The sequence below is a fragment of the Aricia agestis genome, chromosome 15 (genome assembly GCF_905147365.1).
Source record: "Aricia agestis chromosome 15, ilAriAges1.1, whole genome shotgun sequence".
NCBI classification, from domain to species: domain Eukaryota; kingdom Metazoa; phylum Arthropoda; class Insecta; order Lepidoptera; family Lycaenidae; genus Aricia; species Aricia agestis.
In genome coordinates this window covers 7,881,481-7,905,348 of record NC_056420.1, presented here as the reverse complement: position 1 = coordinate 7,905,348, position 23,868 = coordinate 7,881,481, and the positions used below count along the sequence as shown (strand labels likewise).

At 37.5% G+C, this 23,868-nt stretch overlaps 2 protein-coding genes across 3 annotated transcripts; one reads left to right on the top strand and one right to left on the bottom strand.

Annotated features, from left to right (window-relative positions):
* Window positions 1-3,558: 3,558 nt before the first annotated feature.
* LOC121734256 (chromatin assembly factor 1 subunit A-like) lies at window positions 3,559-9,423 on the bottom strand. Its single transcript, XM_042124742.1, has 6 exons — window positions 8,357-9,423; window positions 7,614-7,821; window positions 6,989-7,444; window positions 6,553-6,731; window positions 5,728-5,886; window positions 3,559-4,759 (listed from the first exon to the last, which is right to left on the bottom strand). The coding sequence occupies exons 1-6, from the start codon at window positions 9,290-9,292 to the stop codon at window positions 4,292-4,294; spliced, it is 2,406 nt and encodes an 801-aa protein (XP_041980676.1). The 5' UTR covers window positions 9,293-9,423; the 3' UTR covers window positions 3,559-4,291.
* Window positions 9,424-9,677: 254 nt separating this feature from the next.
* Window positions 9,678-14,469, top strand: LOC121734257. 2 transcript variants are annotated; one of them, XM_042124743.1, is made up of 2 exons: window positions 9,678-9,990; window positions 14,292-14,469. In XM_042124743.1, exons 1-2 carry the CDS (start codon window positions 9,715-9,717, stop codon window positions 14,412-14,414), a joined length of 399 nt encoding a protein of 132 aa, XP_041980677.1. In that variant the 5' UTR covers window positions 9,678-9,714; the 3' UTR covers window positions 14,415-14,469. The 2 variants fall into 2 exon arrangements, 1 of the variants encoding a protein (XP_041980677.1); XR_006036694.1 differs by lacking the exon at window positions 9,678-9,990 and adding an exon at window positions 13,561-13,612 and having other exon boundaries at window positions 14,292-14,341.
* Window positions 14,470-23,868: the final 9,399 nt, after the last annotated feature.

Genomic DNA, 23,868 nt, shown 5'->3' with positions numbered 1-23,868 from the left:
TAGCGAATTTTTTGACGTAATACAATTGACAATAATTACAATCAGTGACATTGACAAATGACAATTTCTGCGTCAAAGTCAGCGTATACAGACATAGGTACCCCGCGTTCCATTTAGCGTTAAAAACGATCAAATAATAATTCAAAATAGCAGGCATTTTGAGCGTTTTGATCGTTTTTAATGCTAAATGGAACGCGGGGTTAGATAAATCCCGCGTTCCATTTGAAGTTTAAAACGATCAAAATGCGTCCTATTTTGAGCGTTTTGATCGTTTTTAACATCAAAATATGGAACGCAGGGAAAGTATACAGTTCGACCATTGACTTTTATAAGTGGACTCGGCATAATGGTCTCTACCTCGGAACAATAACTAAAGCATCTGATATGCTTTAGTTATTGTTCCGAGGTCTCTACCAAATCAAAATACTGTGGCCGGTCCGCCATTTTATGTTCCGGTTCTCCGAGGTACAAGTGTCGTATTATAGGGATGTCAAAATTGAAAGAAAATATCGATATATCGATACATCGATATTTGAAAAAAATATCAATATCGGTCTCGATATATCGCGAAAAAAATAGGCACTTGAAATGTTCACAAAATACTCAGTTATATACATACTTTAATAATAATAATAATTGATGGTAAAATTAAAATAAACTGTAAACACTTCGTGCGCGAGTACAACTAGTATTTGTCCGATTTTTTGGTAATTTTCGCCCGATATCAATAATGGCAACTTAAATAATAATTAATAAACTTAAAATAAATTAAATAGTTTTATTAAAATTAAGGAGGCTCCTATATAAAAAAAACATATTTGCCTATTTTGTCTCTATGTACTATAACACATAGAGACAAAATAGGCAAAAATGATTTTTTTAATATAATATAAAAAAATCATTTTTGATATCAATATAATATATAATATAACAGGACGCTCACTTATAACATGTTAGTTTATCGATGTCCTCGACAAATATCAACCGAGTGTCCCATCACTATAGACCGCCATGTTTAGTTCTTGGCAATATGGCGCCGGCCACAGTTTTTTGCAGTTATGTCGCCTCCATCTGTTTCCTTATTCATTGAATTCGACAAGGCTTTAAATGAATATGTCAATGTTGTCAATGGGCGCTGCTGGTAAAGGAGAACAGCTGTCAAAATGACGTTTTTGTATGATAAAAGCGTTAGTTCCTTTTCCGCCACGTTCATAAACAGCCTTGTCTACTATAATACTTCATCTATGGCCTTGTCGTTGTCGTCGACAACGACAAGGCCGGTCAAGCCGGCCCATTCGTGCCGAAACATGGCTCTCCCACGAATAAAGTAATATGTGAACAAAGATACTGAGCACTGAACTACTGAGTACCTACTGACCATGTCATTCTCATTAGACGTAATTTTTCCTATAATATATACCTACCTCGACACGTCTAGTTTAATTTTGTGCATACTGCTGCATACTAAATTGACTGATTAAATTAAGTACTTACTTATTTTACAAAAGTTAACGTTATCAAAGAACATATATTTACCGTTATAAATCCTATTTACCGTTATAACATTTACCGGTATTAATTCCAATTTTTACCGTTATTTCTAGTATCGGGTAAATTTTCATACCGGTATCTATGCCCTTGAAGCAGTAACGTTATGAAAAAATACCGGTATTTGAAGCCCTGGTTGTCGAACTGTACAGCTCGATAATGGTCGATTTACACGGGTGACTAACGGGTCGATTTTAGTCACCCGGCAAGTCACCAGTCGACAGTAGTATTCACAGCAAGCGATCTCTTGCGACGTATATATTATGTATTATCTATGCTTGCGACTGAGCGTTTGCACGGTCGATTTTAGTATATATACTAGTTATCTGTGATTTTAGTCACCAGCCGCGTGCTTCCATTGGCCGCACGACTTTGGGGCTTGCGACTTTAGCCGCATGCGGCGTTGCCATTTAGTCTTTAGACGGTCGATTTTCGCCGTGCGGCGTAAATCGTGTGGCTTTAGTCACCCGTGTAAATCGGCCATAATGCTATGAACGTGGGTGCTAACGGCTACGGCCTACGAAGCCATTTTTAAAAAACCGGCCAAGTGCGACTTGGACTCGCCCATGAAGGGTTCCATTTTTATGAATTTGAAAGGTTTTTGATTTCTGTACTTACATATAACAAAATAACGTAGAAAAGATATTTCTGTACATTTGAAATATTTTTGAAAAATAATACTTGGGACGTGATATTCTGTCGATATGGAAGCCAAAATTATAGTTTTTAGAATTTTTGTCTGTTTGTCCGTATGTATGTCCGGGATAAAGTCAGAAAATACTGGATGGATTTACTTATTTCGAATTTTGCATGAATATTCTATTACATCTCAGAGGTCGGGTCAACACATAGGCTACCGTATAATATAACAATATTATAACCATAGATAAAGTATTATAGTAAGTACCATTGTAAGTACCTCAATGATTATAACGATATCGCCTAGGGTATAATATATAGGGATGGGCTCAAGTTTCAATATTTTTAGTTTTTTGCTCATATCGCTAAAACGGTGCGTTGTAGAGAAAAAAAAGTTCGGTACATAATGAAAGATCGTAAAATTTCCTACAAATATCTCCTTTACACTTTGTATCTATCTCCACTCCTTGCCTTACTATGAGCTATTAGCTATCTTATCTATACAGATTTCGAGTGTCGTTTGATTAATATGCGGCGAGCTTTGGCACGGGGGGGGGGGGGGGCCCCCCCCAAAATTTTGCTTAAAACAATACGGTGTCGCGGGGTTACTTATATTTCTTCTTTTTTAACAAAGCTAAAAACTAAACTAAACATACGGTTTTCGAGTGTCATTTGATTTGGGGGGGGGGCTGCGGGCGCACGTTCGCGTGTGTATAATGAAAAATAGTATGGGCAGCGCAGGCGCGTGCAACGGAGCGCTCACGCGGGCGACGGACTGTCACTTGTCACACGCGCAGCGGACGGCGAGCCCACGGGCACACGCTTTCCCAAATGACGTTGTTTCCGTTGACGTCTTTTTGCCAAATAATAGTAAAATATAATCCACGGTAATCTACTGGACATAATTACTGTACACGCTCGAAATAAAAATTATACTAGCAGCGCTAAATGAGAAGGGCTCACGCGTGGCCGCACTGCACGGGTGCCCGCTCACGGATTCGTGACTCGCGACGGTCTTCCGACGCATGCGCCCGCGCCCGCATCCGCCCGTGTTTTAGCGTTGGCCCTTATAGTATGTGTTCTGTCCATTGTCCATAACTCTATAAGTAACTGAGTAGGGTGGGAACGCTGGAGTCTGGACTATGGAGACGTTAACAAAAAATAATAAGAATATTTAACTTGCATTTTTTTTTGTTTGAATTATAAATAAATCATTCCGTAATGAGGATTTTTAGTAGCAGTTATTAAATACTTATTATTATTTTATACTTATTATTAAATAAAATAACGATTGTGGATATTATAAGCCTTTATAAATTATAAAATTAAAACAGTTACAATATTTTAATCAAATACTATCACTACTATACAAATTATATGTGTAGAAGATAAAAATTGAGGATTGTTTGAGATATAAATTACGAATATTCTTTACTTAAGATACCTACTGATAATATTTTTTGTTGTCAATAAGTAGAAGTATTTTCAAAACAATAAAAACAATAATTGATACTTAGTTATAATAGTAGTCCGAAAACCTGCAATTATACCTACAGTGTGTTAGTGTTTAAACACTGTTATCCTTGAAACCATCCTTCATACCCATACCCATACAAATTGCCGATCCAGGCATCCATGGGTATGAAGATGGCATTTTTTTGAGTTCCCAGCGTTCTCATAGAAAAAGTTGTTAATTTTGACGGGCTCATTTGATGGTTTCAAGGATAACGGTGTTTACCTAATGAACCTATAAGCACCTAATGAAATATTCAAAAGGAACTAAGGCACTTTGAAGTCTTTTAAATTACAACATTAAAATTTTAAGTTCTTATTAAGGAGATTTTTAGAGAGAAAATTAGCAACAAATTTGTTGACACCAAAATAACCATTGCAAAGTAAATATTTTTTATGTAAGTACATAAGTAATTTATTTTGGTAGACCTTAAAATGGGCAAAATTTATTTGCCACTTGCTTTCATTACTTTTTTGGTAATGAAACACAAAAAGCACCTCACATAATACTTTTCTATTGATCTGATTTCAATTTAGTTGCTACACAATTATAACTAACAACATAAACCTAAACATAAAAATGCCTAAAATCCTAAGTAGTATTATTAAGTTTTGTCAAAAAAGAGTTAATAACAGGTTGGTTCTTTTTGGGTTCCTGTGTCTTTTTAACTTCCTTGGGCTTTTTGCCTTCTTTATCGTTTACTTTTGTTTTCTTTTTCTTTTCATTCTTGGGACTGTCTTGTTGCTCACCTTCTGCTACAACCTTCTTCTTTTTCACCTTCTTTTTCTCTGTGTCTTCTTGCTCAGTGGACGGTTGTAATAGAGGTGTAGGGTCGTTCATAATCATAGCCAATTTGCCAAAATAGTTCCATAATACGTCCGCACAATTATCTGGCTTTCCACCATCTTCAGTAACCCAAAGTAAGCCGTACATGCGGGGTTTCAGTTTTTCTGTGGGCTTCTTCAATTGTGTTTCAAATTCATCCTCCAAATGCTTAAGCTTAGCCTTCTGTGTTTCTGGTGAAAGTGACATTACATCGTCATCATCCATTGTTGCTTCCTGAATTGAATATAAGTAGGTTAAATAAGGTAATTCTTATAATTTTGAAATAGACATATTCTTGCTGATGAATTTACTAGGGAGATAATTCAATATAAGTCGAAAGACCTAGCCTAAAGGTTAGTTCTAAGGGCTAAAGATGCAAACAGAATTTAGCAACTCTGGAGTCCCCAATAATATCTATGGACGCTTTACACCACGTCAGTCTGGCCCCGTGATAAGTACCTAAATATATTTAATACTTTTATACTAAGTATACAATATATTATATTTAAGATTTTTATTATATGATATACATATTATTTAATACACATCCATGACCAAGGAACTTTGAAAACTTTTTGTTTCGTCGGCGAGATTCGAACCCGCGAGCTACCAACTGAGCCACAGAGGTCGTCTAGTGATAGTCCACTGTCCAATGCATGAAGCTATTATAGAGAATGACACTAGCAACATCAGATCGCAGGCTTAGCTATCATGACCAGATCTGTAGGAATGCTAAAGAATAGAAATACTGACTGATATCTTTTCACAATGTGTCACTTAGTCTATTCTACTATAGAGAGAAAACTTTTTAGTATTGGACATGCCAAACTTGCTGATTGGGATTAGCGTCAGGTCATAAACTATCTACTCATATCATACAGAAATCACAAAGAATAGAGATTTCACACTGCATTTACTACTTATTTTCATTGTAAGTGCCCTGCCATCTACAATTATAAGCCTCTATAACAGCCTTTCCCAAAGTGGGCGATAACGTCCCCTTGTGGGTGCTGAAGGTCCAAAGGGGGGCAGTGTGGGATCAAGAAAAAATGAAGGCGTTGTTTAGGGTGGAAGGGTGATTTGTAAGTTCATTTCATCCGGATGAATTTTAAATTGGGGGGTGCTAAAACATATTTTTTTCTCAGATTGAGCAGTAGACAAAATAAGTTTGTGAACCCCTGCTCTATAACTTACTAACTTACCTCATCACTGAGGTACCCATGAGGCACAAACACCTCGTTGTCCACCTCATAATCATCCTCTGGCTCATCGTCACTGCCAGCAGCGCTGCCGTCTATACTCTCTCCCTCCTGTTCCTCTTCCCATTCTTCGTCGCTGTCGACGTCATAGTCTAGAAGTTTCTGAAATGTTAAAGATATTATTAAAGAAGTTTATTTGTAATTTTTATACAGATACCGACTTTCTGAAAAGCGATTATTCTTACTTTTATAACAAAGCTGTGCAAAAATACATACAAGACCTCAGAGAAATAAATAAAAAATAATTATACTATATCGCACACAGAAATAGATCAAGATACCGCATGTCGCTCCATTTGTATAAAAACGAGTGTGCCACTTTTTCATAGCTACTGTGTCATACCGATGATAAGAAAAATGCCCATTATCTAGGCCAACATTACTATTAAAATTTCTACATCTCAATACAGCACTTTTAGGCATTTTTAAAATTCCGATTGACGTCTGATTCTGATAGCAGACTAAAGAACAGACTTTCGAAAGACGAGCAGTGCTCGTCGTTTGGGAGCGCGATATGGCACGCGAAGTACATACACATGCGGTATCTATCATGATCTATGTCTATGATATCGCACATGCAAGTGATGAGTTATGAAGGCACAAAAGCGATAAAGGCAGCTGTTTTGTCTTGCAGGTGATACTGCATCAAATTAAATATAACAAATGTTATTATTATCATAACAATAAATATTATTTTTGTATATGTGTAATAAAATGATTGCTGTCGTTTACATCAAGAGCTGGAAAAGCTTAGCTTAAAAAAATTACCTGATCCATTTTAAATGGCTGTGTTGGTTTTATACTTTTACTCCTCTTTCTCCATGTACCCCAGTAGGGTGGTCTACGGTTTTCATGGAAAGACAACAGTTTCGGTCGTAGCTTCTCTCTTATTGCTGGCTCACAGGTTTGTATTTCACCCGCTGTGTCTACAGGGGGCAGTTCATCTTCTGAAATTATAAATTTAATTTGTTATTTCAAAGTACTTTATTTTAGGTTACATAAAATTATGTGTATTCAAACTTTCAAAGTTCTAAAATATTATAAAATACAATATAGATACTAAAGTAATGTAGGTAGCTGGTTAAAATCGCTATAGCTCTAAAGATTATTTAAAAATTTAATATTTTAATTTGAGGATTCCTAAAATTTTCTAAAACAACAGACTGAAAAATTATATTTAATTATAAAATAGAAAGGAACTTACCAATTATCAACACATCATCATCATCTTTATCACTCAAGGGCCAAGTTTTGCCACTAGTCTGTGGTTTTTTAGTTCCTTCTCTTAACTCGTGCATGTACAATTTATTTTTATCTACACATTGTTTGCTCAGCAAATTTTCCAGCTCTATCTTTCTATTGTCCGACAGCTCACTTCTTATAGTTGGTGCTAATCTCATATCAGACTTTATCGTAAAACTTGAGAGCCTATCGTTTTTACTAACAGTAGGCTGATCCTTCTCAATTTTTTGTTTTGGTACAAAGAAACTAACAAAAGCTTCTGCGGCTTTCTTTTTCTTCTGTTCTTGTTCTAGCTTCTCCAGTTCTAAGGCTTCTTGTTTCTTTCTTTTCTCCTCTTCCTTTGCCTCTTTTTCTTTGCGCTTTTGTTCTTCTTTTTCCTCTCTCTCTTTGCGTTTTTGTTCCTCTTTTTCTTCTTTCTCTTTGCGTTTAAGTTCTTCTTTTTCCTCTCTCAGTTCTGAAAAAGTTTATCAATATAATATAATATGGATTAATCATTCGACCAGAAAAACCAGACACAATAGATTATTATCAATTGTTATCGCGGCCACATGTGGCCGTGGATGTTGAAGCATTAAGATGGTACTTACTTTTCTCAAGTTCTTTTTGTTTCTCTTTTTCTTCTTTCTCTTTTCTTTTAGCCTCTTCTTTTTCTTCTTTCTCGCGTTTCCTTTGTTCTTCCTTTTCCTGTTTCTGTTTAGCTCTCTCCTCTTTCTCTTGTTGTCTCTTCTTTTCCCTTTCTAATCTCTCCTTTTCCCTTTCTTCCTTCTTCTTGGCAGACTCTAATTTCTTTTGTTGCTGTGAAAAAAATGGAAGAAATGTAATCAAATATTTACCCATCAATCTCCAAGCGGCACCCAGCTGCTGCATAACAATTGAAAATCTATTGTGTCTGCGATTCCCACGATCGAGGTTCATTTATTGCAAGGGCACCGACTTTTTTAAATTATAAAATGATTACAGTGCCTCTAATCTTTTATCCTTTCTAGGCACTCAAAGCATGATTATGCATTGAGTGCCTAGTGTGAGTGCCTCGCTTGTTTAAAAAAACATGATTGTTTTTTTAAACAAGCAAGATTAATGACTTAAGCGAGCAGAGGTACCAGACAAACTGAATTTGGCACTCATTTTTAGCATACTAATTATTATTTACATAAGATGCACATTAGGGAGTGTTATTATTTGAATATTTCTTTAAAAATATTTGAATTTCCTTCTATTCCCTACGCACAATGGTAATCACCATTTGCTCTATTTTTTATATAGCACTGACACTAAAATAATAATAATTTTAATACTGAAAATAATAAGTAAGACCACATATTGGACTTACTTGTTTTGGTGTAAGATTGGTGTTAGATGATTCGTTTAATGAGGTATCCCCATTGCTATTTGTGACCGAGGAGCTCCTGTTAGTGCGTTTTGGAGTAGACGGGTTAGAAGTGACAGATTCATTAGCCTTGCTAGTCTGTGACGAGTTTAAATTATTTTTTTGGCTCCTTGTCTGCCTTTTTGGCGAAGGTTTAACAGAACTTTCTTGTATGTCATCCTCATGGTCACTGGCATCCTTTTCGGCATCAGACTCATCCTTTATTAAATCAGCTTCGTTGCCATTACAGCTTACAGAATTTCTTTTTGACAGTTTTACAGAACTTTCTTTTTTGTCATCCTCATGGTCACTGACTTCCTTTTCAGCATCAGACTCATCCTTTGTTAAATCAGCTTCGTTGCCATTACAGCTTAAAGTTTCAGTCTCTTCATGTTTCTTTGACAACTCTGTTTTTTCCTCACCTTTTTCTTCATCTTGATCAACATCGTCTTCCATAGCACTAACACTGTCGTTGTCTGTGTCTATACTAACGACTTCACAGTCATTGGTAGTACCATTTTTTTCAGAACTATTCAATTCCACAGAGGACTTACTTTGTACAGGCTTCTTCTTTATGGATTTTTTCTGCAATTTCTTCTTTCTCGCGACGTCAACTATCTTTACAAATGGATTGAGAGTTTTGTTCTGTGTCTTCGAACCGTCTTTGCTATCCTCATCACTTATCACAACACACACATCTGTATCCTTATTTTGGTCTTTTATTTTACCGATTTTGCTTGCAGTTTCTGTGTCTGTTGATGATAACTTCCGTTTTCTCGGTCGCGTGGTGTTAGATTTAGGAGAAACATCACTTATTAACTTGAATGGAAGACGTGCTTGTTTCAAAACTTTTTTAGACGGCGTAATCTCCTCACTTTTTGGCGATTTGGCAGTTTTCATTTTAATTTATCTAAATAAAAGCTTAAATAATAATAAAATATTATACTCAGACTGTTTTTATTTGTTAATTACCACTAAATATGAATTTACATTATTCCGCTACTTTTGTTTTGTTTTTGACAGCTGTATGAAAACGCGGGAATTTTGAGACTTATTTTTTTAATTTTATGTTGCCAGCTCACATTAGTCATTCCTCTCCTCTGTCATTTGCCATGCATTCACATTCAATTTACCTCTAGGTTTTAAGGTATGAATTGACTGAAAAAAACAAGTTCGTAGTCTGAAGAAATTGTTTCCAGTGCTTTTGACTTTTGAGCTTTGACGTGATTCGACGCAAAGTTTTTTCGATAATACAGTGTAGGTATTTTACGGTTTATAATATTAAAATATTATACTCAAGTTCAGATAGGTAATTAAATACAATGAGCGATAAAATAAAATTCAGAGATGTCTATGATGGCATTCAGACATTTCGAAATTTTTTGTTAGGCAGAAAGTATACTCTGCATAATCGGTTTCTTCCCTTCATATCACCACGATCGATACCTAGGCCAGATATTCCTAAGAGCAGTGTCGTCAAGTATTCTGACAATTACTATGCTCAAAGACATGTCTTTGATTCTGTGAAGCCTCCAGTTATTGCACCCGTAGCTGAAGCATTACCGGCTGATCAAAAATGCGGAGAATCCACTGAGGCTGTAAGTAATTAAAATCGGCCAAGTGCGAGTCGGACTCGCGCACCAAGGGTTCCGTACCGTTATAGAGAAACCATGCTAAAAATTGTTTTTTTGTATGGGGAGCTTCCATACAAAAACAATTTTTGGCATGTTTTCTCCTTTTCCATAGATATTTATTTTATTAAAATTTTATTACAAATTATTGAAGTAGATACTTACGTATTATTGTATAATTCTGGATTATGTGAAATTTTCAAGTGACTAACTCTTGCCATTATTGATAAGGCAAAAAGGAAAAAAATCAGCCAAGTGCGAGTCGGACTCGCGCACGAAGGGTTCCGTACCGTTATAAAGGAAAAATAGGCCAAAAATTGTGTTTTTGTATGGGAGCCCCCCTTAAATTTTTATTTTATTTGTAATAAAATATTATAGTACCCATATAATAAAGGACTTTGTGAAAAATTCAAGTACAGCTATTGCCATTATTGATATAGAGCAAAAAAGGCAGAAAAAAATAGATTTGTTGTATGGAAGCCCCCTTAAATATTTGTTTTATTTTATTTTCAATATTTGTATTATATATTTCTATAGCGGCAACAGAAATACACAAATCACAAATACCATATCAATACACAATCTGTCCAAATTTCAGAAGTCTAGATAGGTTCTTGAGTTACAGCCTGGAGACAGACAGACAGACGGACGGACGGACGGACGGACGGACGGACAGACGGACGGACAGACGGACGGACGGACGGACAGACGGACAGACGGACAGACGGACAGACGGACAGACGGACAGACATCGAAGTCTTAGTAATAGGGTTCCGTTTTCACCCTTTGGGTACGGAACCCTAAAAAACATGTTTGTCGTACGGGAGCCCCCCTTAAATATTTATTTTATTTTTAGTAAGTACCTATTTGTTGATATAGCGGCAACACAAATACACAATCTGTGAAAAGTTCAGAAGTCTAGCTATAGCGATTCTTGAGATACAACCTGGAGACAGACACAGATGGACAGACCATAAACCTATATATATATATTAAGTCTTTGGGACAGACGACGAAGTCTCAGTAATGCGACAACACTGACGACAGCTACGACTTTATTGAAAAGGTCTTTAATACGATCGTTGCCGAAAAATTACGAAAATTTCTATGCGCATTATCACTGGGAGCACTGTACAAAATATTTTAAGGAATGTGCAGGAACATGTCTAGGTAGCAGATGTCAATAAGTATTGGGACCTGGAAGCCCGTGTGCAGGCGGAAATCTATTTTCAGACTGCAGTAGCAAAAGAAAGAGGGGAACGGGTAACGTGCCAACAAATCAGGCAGCCTGATGGCGTCGCCAGGCGCGAATGTTGATCACGCGCACCTGGCAGGACCAAATGGCATCGTCAACTGCCGGTCACAGAGTTGTCGCAGCGATTCATCCAGTACTGGAGGAGTTGGTGGCGCAGCGTAACGTCTCTCTCTCCTACCGGATGGTGCAGACGCTGACAGGACATGGGTGTTTCGGCTACTACCTGCACCACACGGCCAGACGGGAGCCAACGCCTCAGTGCCACCATTGCACGGACGAGGACGACACTGCAGAGCACACGCTCGTCGCCCGCCCAGCCTGGGTCGCACAATGAGCAAAGCTCTGCGACATTATAGGACCAGACCTGACTCTCCCGGTCATAATAAGATCATTGGCCTGGTCGAGAGAAGCTGGCAGACAGTCTCCGCTTTTTGCGAGTCTATAATGACGCAGAAAGAGGCCGCTGAGAGAAATCGGGAGGCAGATGAAGCAGCTGACCCGATAAGGAGAAGGCGTGGGGGAGAAGACGCACTCAACATGAGCGTCAACTCCCGCCATAATAGGGCTCGGGCGACGGACTGGGGAATCCGTCGCCTATCCCACGAGCCCTTCCGGTAGAAGAGCGTCCGATGCCTCGGACCGCTCTCCCGGAGAAAGCGGCAGAAGCCAAGCCACGCGGATGGTTCTGCTGGCAGAGCAGATGCCACTGTCTAGGCTGCAGCTGTTATCGCCTCAGGCGGGTCCAGCGGCCCAGCGACACGCGGAGAGGAGGCACCGTTAGGTTTTGGTGGGTAGCCAAGGGTGCTCCTCCTTGCCGCAGTACCCGAGGAGTCCCACATATCCTGGCAGCCCCCCAGGCCGTCGGGAATGCATCAAGCATTTCCCAACGTAAAAAAAAAAGATGTCATTAAGTATGTACCATCGAGGAAGTTGATTCCTATGCAATTGACAGACCAACGTTATTTGGTCGAATATGACAATTCAATGTTAATTGTGATCTGTCAGCTGGGTTTGACGTAACGCAACCAAACTACTTAGGTCCCCGATTTGCATAGGAGTCAACTTCTTGATAGTACCTATTACCTATACAATACAAGTTTCGAATTGGCGAAACAACTACGTATAGCAGCTCCTTCGTTGCGCACATTCCCTTATTCCTCCATGCATCTTAAACCTCCGAGCTTACGTAAATCCACGTGACTGATGGCTTTAATTGCTAATGTATGAGACAAAGTTGAATAAATATTTTAAATATTATTTACTGACGGGACTAGACCACTAGCCCTTCAGTAAGTGCCAAAATCTTTGCAAAAATGTAGGGTACGTGGTGTGCAAAAAAAAATGGTGCCCGGCCTACCCTCTTTGTACAAATACTGTAATAACCTTACATCTAATCCATATTTTATGTTTGTGTGAAAAATATTATAATATATGTTAAATTTTCTTTCTATCAAGCCATCATAATATAGTATTATTAATATAGTCAGATGTGATAATCGTCTCACCACTGTAAACTTTGAAATCTATGTTTCTAACTATTTCGCAACAAATATATTAATACATTATTATAATCTCAATAACACAGAGCTATACAAACTGTTTATGTAAACAATTCTTTGAAATAACTTAACTTGTTATCATAAACAGATAAGAGATAAGAGTAACAAAAACCGGTTTTGGTATTATACACAAGCAAACTTCGTCCTTAGTGCAATACAAATAAAGTTCAAAATGGCCGCGGCCGGCAAAAGCCGTTATAAATAGGTAATTTTTATCTTGATATCGTTTTGTACACGATAATATAAGCTATTAACGTCAATTATTTACAAAAATATTAAACAAATCCTATAAATAAAAACCAAATTTTCTCGTGTAAACTAGAAGTTATTACGATGTAAGTATTTCTTTCAAATGATTATCTAAAACTATTTATAAATTATAATTAATAAATTAAACTATTTTACTACTTACATTCGTTAAATCCATCAATAATATCAAACAAATAACACAACATGGCAAAACACACACGAAAAATTCACGATTTTCAAATGACTGACAAATATTCGTCGACCACAGATTGTATATTTTGCATTCAGAATGTGGCAAATTTATCGTAGATCATAACTAACCAAACTTTTTCATACAAAAGTAGTCTCTAAGTCGACGAAATACGTAATTCAATCGAACGAAAGAGCGCGGCCACATCCGGCCGCTTGGGTGTAGACGGAATGGCTGCAGTATAATCTGTGGCGGCCGGATCCGGCCGCTTGGGGATTAATAGGCTAGATTCATACAATGCGATGCAGCGATGCAATTTGAAGTCTAATAAAACGTGTATAATAATATCTTCATTCTTCTTGTGTCGAGACTCGAGACCATCTCGAGACTCGAGAAGTTCGATCTTCTATCGCCACTTAAAGTCAGCGCCCGTCGACTCTAGTCTGGTCTCGATGTGAATTGACGCAGTTCCTACACTAATTTATACTTTCCTACTAATAGGGATGATGACAAGGTCAAAGATTAGCGAATTTTGTTAATAAAATAAAGAAATCACGGTAAAAAATAGGTGCTCCCAAAATTTTAGTTCGATAGCATTTGTATTTTTTTTGTTACGCGCCTTCAAAGTTGGATAATCAAGTCGAATTTTTTTTTTTGATTAAATTTCTTAGTATTTGTATACCATTCGATAACTTATGCAATTAAAAGCTACTTTTGTTAAGAAACCACTTTCATAAACGCAATATTTAATATACCTATCAAACAAAGTTCTCTCCCGATGCGTACAAACTACGAAAGAGTGACGTCAGTCTTTCGTAGCACTTTGTATGGAGCGTTTCGGGCCGGTCTATTTTATGAGATGTTTGAATTGTCATATCTTGGTGAATTTTTAAGTTATCAGAGTAATTCTTTCAGCGATGTTTCTATTTTTTAGGATCTTTCAATTACCAATAAGAAAAAAAATAGTCATCATGCCTATTACAAGCACTGGCGATATTCATCTTTACTGTTTCAGGTATGTTTTCAAAGTGCACCAACTCCTGGTAGAGTCTGGTGGTGGGATGGTCATAGCTATTATGAAGATGAGAAAAAGGCCATACAAAGAAAGGAGGAGCCTAAATTAGAAGGGCCTAAATAATTTATGAGAAAAAGAAACAATAGGTTTACTTACATAAATAATAATACGTTTCGTAGCTTGTTGTGTTTTTTTTATCGACTAAGGATTCAAAATCGTGTTCTTTTTCGAATACAAGAGAAAAGGCCTTTAGCCAAAATTGTATACTTATTTAAGGTACTTAAATATTACTTACAATTAATTTATTGTTATTATATTATCACCAATATCACAGGGTACTGCCACCCATCTCATAATTAAGTGGAGACAATATCAATTCGCATTTACAGCGGATATCGAAAAAATGTTTAGGCAAATTTGGGTACACGAAGAAGATCTCTGATCAATCCCTGCAAAAAATAATTTGGCGTGACAGTCATGGGCGTACCCAGGTTCTGGGCCAGGGGGCGGGGGGGGGGGGGGGGGGGGGGGGGGGAAATTACCCAGGTTCTGGTGCCAGGGGGGAGCAAATCACCCAGGGTTGGGGGCAAGGGGGGGGGGGGCAAATTACCCAGGTTCTGGTGCCAGGGGGGAGCAAATCACCCAGGTTCTGGGCCGGGGGGGGGGGGGGGGGGCAAATCAGATTTTTCATAAGCTGTTGTGTGTGTATGTGGGTTGCATAAGTGTTTATATTAATAATTTTTAGTTGTAAAAATATTGTATTGCAAACAAATGGCAAAAATTCTTTTTTAATTTTTATAGATAAAAGTACTAAGTAGATAATATACTTATTAGGAACGTCGACATGATCCAGGGGGGGAGGCAGCTGCCCCCCCCCCCCCCCCCTGCCCCCCTCGGTACGCCCATGGTGACAGTACAGATGAACCTATCAAAGAATTTCAACTAACAACAGTAACAAATTATGGCACCAAATCAGCTCCATTCTTGGCTAGTTACTGCAGCACGTTCTCTGTACAAATTTTGCTGGTCAAGCTCAGGTATCAGTTAGCGCGACATGATGCAGCTTTTGCAAAAGAAGAGATTTTACATAATATTATATTACCAGCGTTAACGGTTCCAAGGTAGAAAATATTAGCGTCTAAATGCTTATTGGTAGATAATAATTAGTAAAATAAAAAATATATTTGTGTGACCAGTCCTGACTCACACATTAGAGTTAAAGTAAGTACCAAAAATATTTGCTTTTGCTCTTATTAAGCCCATAATTATTAAGTTTTCAGCCTACTAAATTGAAAAAATTTGCTAAACAGTAAAAGACCTCGACTATACAAGAATAGGGTTGCCATCCGTCGGGTTTTCCCCGGATTTGTCTTGGTTTGAAATAGTTAAATTTCTCTCATCAAACTCTTTTGATGAGAGAAATTTAACTATTAAGTCATGCAGCGGTAAACGAAAGATAAAACTCGCTAAGCATACACACGGTTTCTTGCACGGACTTAAGTTAGACAGATTTTTACAAATTCTTGTTGGAAAAGCAAAAATTGGCAAGACGTTATCGTAAATACTGTTTAAGAGGTGTATGGGGAAATAACCACATTTCGGCCAAATGTCTGGGAATTTTGTCATGCCTGGCCGGCGATGGGAATTTGGTTGATGGCAACCCTATACAAGAATAACAGTGCCTCTAATATTTTATTCATGCAAGGCAAAGTACGTAATGTCAAGGAAAAGTGATATAATCCATCTCACGCACTCACAGAGTCTTATAAATAATGCAGTAAGTAGTTATTTGCATAAAGAAATGTGTCGTACCAAAGTAGGTAGAGTTAGACTTTATGGAACATGCGGCCTAGTTATATTGAGGCCCGTTTATAGGTACGGCGGAACTAGGAAATTCTGCAAATTTTCAATAAGGGACTCTTCTGATTTTCGCCGGACCAACGCCTACAACCCTACAAGGCGCAGGCCTCATATGGAATATTGTTCTCATCTCTGGGCAGGGGCGCCAATACCAACAGCTCCCTCTGGATCGTATCCAACGAAGGGCCGCTCGAATTGTTGACTGCCATAGTGTTTCAAACAGCTTGGACCCCTTGGAATTACGCCGAGATGTAGCTTCACTCTGCATCCTCTATCGGTTGTATCACGGAGAGTGCTCTGAGGAATTATTCGGAATCATATCACCTGCAACTTTTGGCCATCGTCCCACGCGAAAAACATACCATCCTCATCACCTTGATGAGTGGCAGTCTTCCACAGTGCGTTTTTTGCGTAAATTTCTGCCGCGCACTGTAAAACTCTGGAACGAACTGTCACCAGCAGTATTTCCGAACCTATACGACCTGCAAACCTTCAAGAAAAGAGCGTATTCCCTCTTAAAAGGCCGGCAACGCACCTGCAGCTCTTCTGATGTTGCGAGTGTCCATGGGCGACGGTAGTTGCTTACCATCAGGTGACCCGTTTGCTCGTTTTCCCCCTTATTTAATAAAATCGTGTAGGAGCATAATAATATCGTACCTACGTAATCACGGCATGACAGACTAGACGCGTAATTCGTGCGTGCTGGTGACAGAATTAGGGCAGAAATAGGGCACTTAACAATGGCGCGCTAAGGGTGGAACACCCCTCGAGGTAATTTCCATGCCCTTTTCGCGTTTAATTTTTCAAACTTCAAAGGAATTGAGTGCACTTTCGAAAGGATCTTTTGGCCTTTGAATGTGAGATGTGGCTCGGAATTTCGTTGCGCAGAATTACGTTTATCGCACCGGAACCGAAATAATTATAAAAATGTTAATTTGTAAACTCATTGAGATAATCACCATTTACAAGTATACCTTTTTTTTTTTTTTTTTTTTTTTTTCAGCGTAACTACCTAAGGGTAAAGGTAAACGCTTACCTCATTCCATAATGTATGTAACTAGGACAGGTAGGTACTTTCGCTATTAATAATTACTAATTACTATTTATCTACTTAATTTTTAGGGTTCTGTACTCAAAGGGTAAAAACAGGACCCTATTACTGAGACTTCGATGTCTGTCCGTCTGTCTCCAGGCTGTAACTAAAGAACCGCTACAGCTAGACTTCTGAAAGGGCATTGGGTAACTTTGTATGGACCTGTGGCGTCATTTTTTTTTCCAGCGGCCAGGGATAAAACCATAACTATTTTGTAGCACTACATAAGAGAAACATATATTAGTAATAAAAATTGTTCTAAGTAATATCGGAGCTGAGCTACGATTATTTTAGTATATTTATTTTTGCATCTTATCTTCACAAAATCAATAGTAATTAACGTTACTGTATGGAGCTATCCTTAACAAACAGGCGTAGAAAGGATATATTAATCTGTTGGATATATATTTCTCACTAACTATTGCCCGCGACTTCGTCCGCGTCAAATATGAATAATTTTTCATACATATTTTCACTCTGGGTTTAATTCTCGTCCGACTAAAATATAGCCAGACTTGAGACTATATTTCATTAGACAGCGGTTTTCAAAGGGCCGGATGCAATATTAGGCAATTATAATTATTGTTCTTGTGTATTAATGTGTTGTGGGTAAAATGACTCTAGGGTGTAGTTCCCATAATATAATGTCGATTATTTCCACTATTTAGCGAATTTTGCAGTATGCAAAGTAGTATGATGCCCGACGCCACCAGCTTTCGGCAGAATTTTAAGTCCAGCTTTTAATCTACTTCCCGACTCATTATAGAAGTACAGCTGCAGGAATGTTTTATAGAATACTAGCTGTCCCGGTGAACTTCGTGTCACTTTAAAATCCTTCCTGGACTTCTACGAATATTTTAAGACTAAAATCAGCCCAATCCGTTCAGCCGTTTTCGTGTTTTAGCGCGACTAACACATTTGAAAATCCATTTTTATTTTTTACTAGCTGTTGCCCGCGACTTCATCCGCGTTAACATAGTATAATAACAAAGATGGATAGTTTTCTCCTTTTTGTTTTTGTGGTTCCTTATACAAAGGGTAAAAACGGACCCTATTTAAGCAAACGTCAAACGCAAACATCAATAAACTTTCATGTTTCTAACTCAAGAAATGACGGACTTTCATTGAAACTTTCTACCCCAATTTCACCCCCTTGGGGGTAGAATTACCAGAAACTCTTAAATACGTATCCATACATTTTTAATCAGTAGCACAAAAATAAAGTTTCATGTTTCTAACTCAAGAAATGACTGACTTTCATTCAAACTTTCAACTCCAATTTCACCCCCTTGGGGGTAGAATTTCTAAAAACGCTTAAATAACTATCCATTCATTTTTAATCAGCAGTCCAAAAATAAACTTTCATGTTTCTAACTTAAGAAATGACGGACTTTCATTTAAACTTTCAACCCCTATTTCACCCCCTTGGGGGTAGAATTTTCAGAAACGCTTAAACACGTGTCCAATTATTTTTAATCAGTAACCAAAACATAAAATTTCATGTTTGTAACTCAAGAAATAACGGAGTTTCATTCAAACTTTCAACCCCAATTTCACCCCCTTGGGGGTAGAATTTCCAAAAATGCTTAAATACGTATCCATTCACTTTTAATCAGTAACCCAAAAATAAAGTTTCATGTTTCTAACTCAAGAAATGAAGGACTTTCATTAAAACTTTCAACCCTTATTTCACCCCCTTCGGGGTAAAATTTTCAAAATTGCTTCCTTAGTGGGTGTCCACTTAATAAAACAACCATACTCACCAAATTTCGTGGCTGTAACTTTTACAGTTTTTTCTCAGCGATGATCAGTCAGTCAGTCAGTCAGGACATGTAATTTTATAAGTATAGATAGAAGAAGACTATCTGTCCCGGTGAACTTCGTGTCACTTTAAAACCTTCCTTGGACTTCTACGAATATTTTAAGACTAAAATCAGCCCAATCTGCTCAGCCGTTTTCGAGTTTCAGCGCGACTAACACATTTGAAAATCCATTTTTATATATAAGATATACTTACGAGCTTTTGCCCGCGGCTTCGCTCGCGTTAAGAAGTATTATTATATACAAACTTTCATCCCCTATTTGAACCCCTTGGGGTTGGAATTTATCAAAATCCTTTCTTAGCAGATGCCTACGTTATAACATCTACCTGCATGCCAAATTTCAGCCCGATCTGTCCAGTGGTTTGGGCTGTGCGTTGATAGATCACTATGTCAATCAGTCAGTCACCTTTGAGTTTTATATATACAGATGAGAAGATTAACTATTTACTTAAGTACACAAAAAATATGAAAAAATCAAAACGGCCCGCTTTAAGAAATTCGAGAAAAATTGGATTTGCATTTTTTTGCAAAAGCAAAATAAATAGTAAAAAAACTCATTAAAAGACGGCGCGGCGCGTAGATTGTATGTTAAATGATCTTCTCTTCTCTAAAATGTACGAATAACTAAAATTAAAAATAAATGATGAGATGAATAATTAATTGTTCTTGTATCTATAATCTATATCTACAGGTTGTAACATAAATGATAATACTTTAGTTAGGGTATACATTATGTGTTACTTGTATAAAGTTCACTCTTGGCTGAAAGACCAAAAAAATTTTTTTTGTGATTTGCGCGCCCTGGCGTAAAGAGTTTCCCCATATAAAAGTGAAAAAAAATCTCTTTCAGCGCTACTACTTTCACAGTAAACTCTAATACACGGGACTCATACACAGTACACACCCTAAAGTATTATCACTTAGTACCCTGTATACTAATATTATTAAGTTAAAGTGTTTGTGTGTTTGAAAGTGCTAATCTCAGGAACTGTTTTTTCGATTTGAAAAATCGCCATTTAGCGAGGAAGGCTTTAAGCTAATAAATAACGCCGTTTTATTATATTTTCCTGAATATTCATGTTATGATTGAATTTACGTTTAGTTGAAAATACGAACTCAAAATGCCTAATATCTCGGCTCCGATACAGTTTAGCTATATGTCCCCCATAATAAAGTTTACTCCCCTCGATATGCTCTTTCATAATATGCCGGTTTGGTGAGTGGCCGCGAGATTTGAAAATGACACCAATATTACCCAAACCCCTTTCTCAGATTGTGTATATCTGTTGCCGCTTTAACAACAAATAGTAAAATAAAATAAAATTTATATTTAAGGGGGGACCCATACAACAAACGTGATTATCTGGGCCTTTTTTGCTCTATATCAATTATCAATAATGGCAACAGGAAGGTACTTGAATTTTTCTCAAAGTCCTTAGTTATATGTGTACCTTAATATTTAAAAAAAATATTAAAATAAAATAAAATTAAGGGGGGCTCCCATACAAAAAAACACAATTTTTGGCCTAATTTTGCTCTATAATGGTACGGAACCCTTCGTGCGCGAGTCCGACTCGCACTTGGTCGATTATTTGTGTTACAATTATATCAATGGAAAGGGCAAAGGAAAAGCCTATGCCAATAGGGACAGATCTTAGAGGCATCATATTATTATTATACAGGTTGTTCGGGTGAACACCGTTATCCATAAAACCATCAAATGAGCCCGTCAAAAAAAAAACAACTTTTTCTTGAGTTCCCAGCATTGTTCTCATAGAAAAAGTTGTTCATTTTGACGTGCTCATATTTTGATGGTTTTAAGGATAACGGTGTTCACCCTAACAACCTGTATATATGGAAGTCAGTATAGAATTACTAATTACCAATTAGCAATTGACAATAATAATTTACAAACAAAACGTTTCTTATCTAGAAAACAACATGTTTATTGTTGTTTAATATAAATTATTTTGTAAGCAATCTTGTATACTTACCAACTTGTGATATGAGTAGATATAATGTTTCCATCTTAAATTCCACATTGAGATATCATTCGCGGTTGAAGTAATATCATCATCATCATTCTAATAGAGAGTGGGTACTAACTATAGTTTGGCGCCCACTACCAATGCTAGAATGTAGAGTCATAGTATCTAGAGCAGTGGCACTCAACTTACCTATTTCTTATGCGGCCTACGGGCCACAAACACGTTTTGGTCTTGGTGTCACGGGCCGTAAGCAAAATTGTTAGGGTTAAAAAATAGCCCGTGGGCCGCAGGTTGAGTATAGGTGTTCTAGAGTCTAGTATTACAATTAACAGCCTACGAATTATAAAATTAAATTAAGAAATTTAAAAAAACCCCCGCCAAAACAACTTTAAAAAGTAATGAAATAATATTTACTGCCTTTAAGTTCAAATAATTCCTAACTTGTGTAAAGTAATATTTTAGTCCATAATTGTTGTCACGGTGTGTCGGGGGACCGCCAAGTAAACTACAACCGCCAAGTCGCTGGTTACCTATCTCGATTCAGAATGAATGATCGCGATGATGCTGTGAATTGATCCTTAAACTTGTTATGTGAAATCAAACATTTACATTAGCGGTCCCCCGACACACCCTGACAACAATTATGGACTAAAATATTACTTTACACAAGTTAGGAATTATTTGAACTTAAAGGCAGTAAATATTATTTCATTACTTTTTAAAGTTGTTTTGGCGGGGTTTTTTTTTAAATTTCTTAATTTAATTTTTTTTCATACTTTTAAACTTGTGTTGGTTATAGTGCAGAATAATTCCTATCAACAGAATCATATTCTCATGATTACCATCTATCAATGTCCTTTTCGATGAGGCCGTTAATATGAGCCCAAACATAAAACCTCCACTTTGGGTTCATACGAAGCTCGGTTCCTATAGAATCCAGGTGATGCTGCAGCAGCAGCATGTAAATATTTACTGTTTATACTTTATCTACTTCTTAATGGTTGTCGCAATTAAAATGAGCCCAAACACGAAACCTCTGCTCTAAGTTGGCAAGGAATTGGATATCCTATTGATTACCAGGTGATGCTGCAGCACCAGGTCAACTTTCCATTATTATGTGTATACTTATATTGTATATATTCACAAATGTCACGAACTAGATTGAAATATAAAACCCATCACACGACTACAAGTTGCTAACGGCCTTTCATGAACCAGATAAACCCTGATTGTCCAGCACTGAGGAGGCTGATGATGATGAATTATAGCTAAGAACACTCTCGATCGTGTCAGCTTTCAAACAAAAAAAACTAGATCAAAATCGGTCCACCCGTTTGGATGCTACGATGCCACGGACAGATACACACACATACAAACAGACAGACAGACAGACAGACACGTCAAACTTATAACACCCCTCTTTTTTGTCGGGGGTTAAAAATAAATGTACAGGACGAGCGAAGCGAGCCCTAGCCCTAGTATATCCCACAATGCTTACATTTTAAAAACTATCACGCCTATTGATTTGTACTTTAACACAGTATTTTTTATTTATTATATGTAGATGTGTTATCAATTAATCAGTCACTGATCAGTCAAGGTTTTTTATATGTAGATGTGTTATCACCAGTCAGTCAAGCAGGGTTGTAGCTAGAGTTAGATTTGAGGTAGGGCAGCATTGGTTACAGGTAGGGCAGAAGTAATAAAAATATCATAATTGATTGATTTTCTAGGGTTTTGATATTTTTAAGGTAGGGCATTGTGATTTTAAGGTAGGGCATTGCCCCCCAATGCCCCCCTCTAGCTACGGCCGTGCAGTCAAGGTATGACGACGCGAGCCTTCACAAAGCTTGGCTTTTAGCTAGTTAATAGTGATCTTATTCACCTTAGGGCTTCGATACATCTATGAAATCGGGCAAATGGCCCACCACACATTTCCACCAACTCCTGTGTCGCCAGGATCAACAGTGGTAACCAACCACGAAAACCCTTTATTATGATCTCAGGGGTGCCCGAAGGACAAGCTAAATCTGTCTTGGGACCCGCAACGAAATTAATCAGAGGAAAGGTAGGTCAAGGAGATATCCAATTTCTCATATATACATAATAGATATCTATGGCGCTGATAGCTATTTCAATTTTCAAAATCAAGCTCGCAAAGTACATACAGCACTTTTCACTTTATATAATATCATCACAGAACTCTGTTAAGTGTACTTAATACATTACGTATTACGTTATACGTGGGAGAGCCAAGCTTCGGCACGAATGGGCCGGCTCGACCGGAGAAACGCCACGTTCTCACAGAAAACCGGCGTGAAACAGCGCTTGCGCTGTGTTTCGCCGAGTGAGTGAGTTTACTGGAGGCCCAATCCCCTATCCTATTCCTTTCCGTTCCCTTTCCTACCCTCCCCTATTACCCTATTTCCTCTTAAAAGGCCGGCAACGCACTAGCAGCTCTTCTGATGCTGCGAGTGTCCATGGGCGACGGAAGTTGTCGTTTGCCCTCTTATTTTTTTTTAAATCTTTATTTAAGGAGTTTTAGTTCTTACAAACTACGCCACTCCGTTAGACCATCTACAAACCCTCTTATTTCATAAAAAAAATATATGTACTACCAGAGAAGTTAATTCATAGGCAGATGGCAGATCTTCGTATATTGGTCGTGTTTTGTCAAACCCAGCCGACAGATCACGAATTAACGAATTGACATATTTCGACCAGATGACGTAGGTCTGTCAACTGCCTAGGAATCAATTTCATCGATGGTACATTGTAGGTACATTATTTTATTACTCTACCTAGCGTATGTA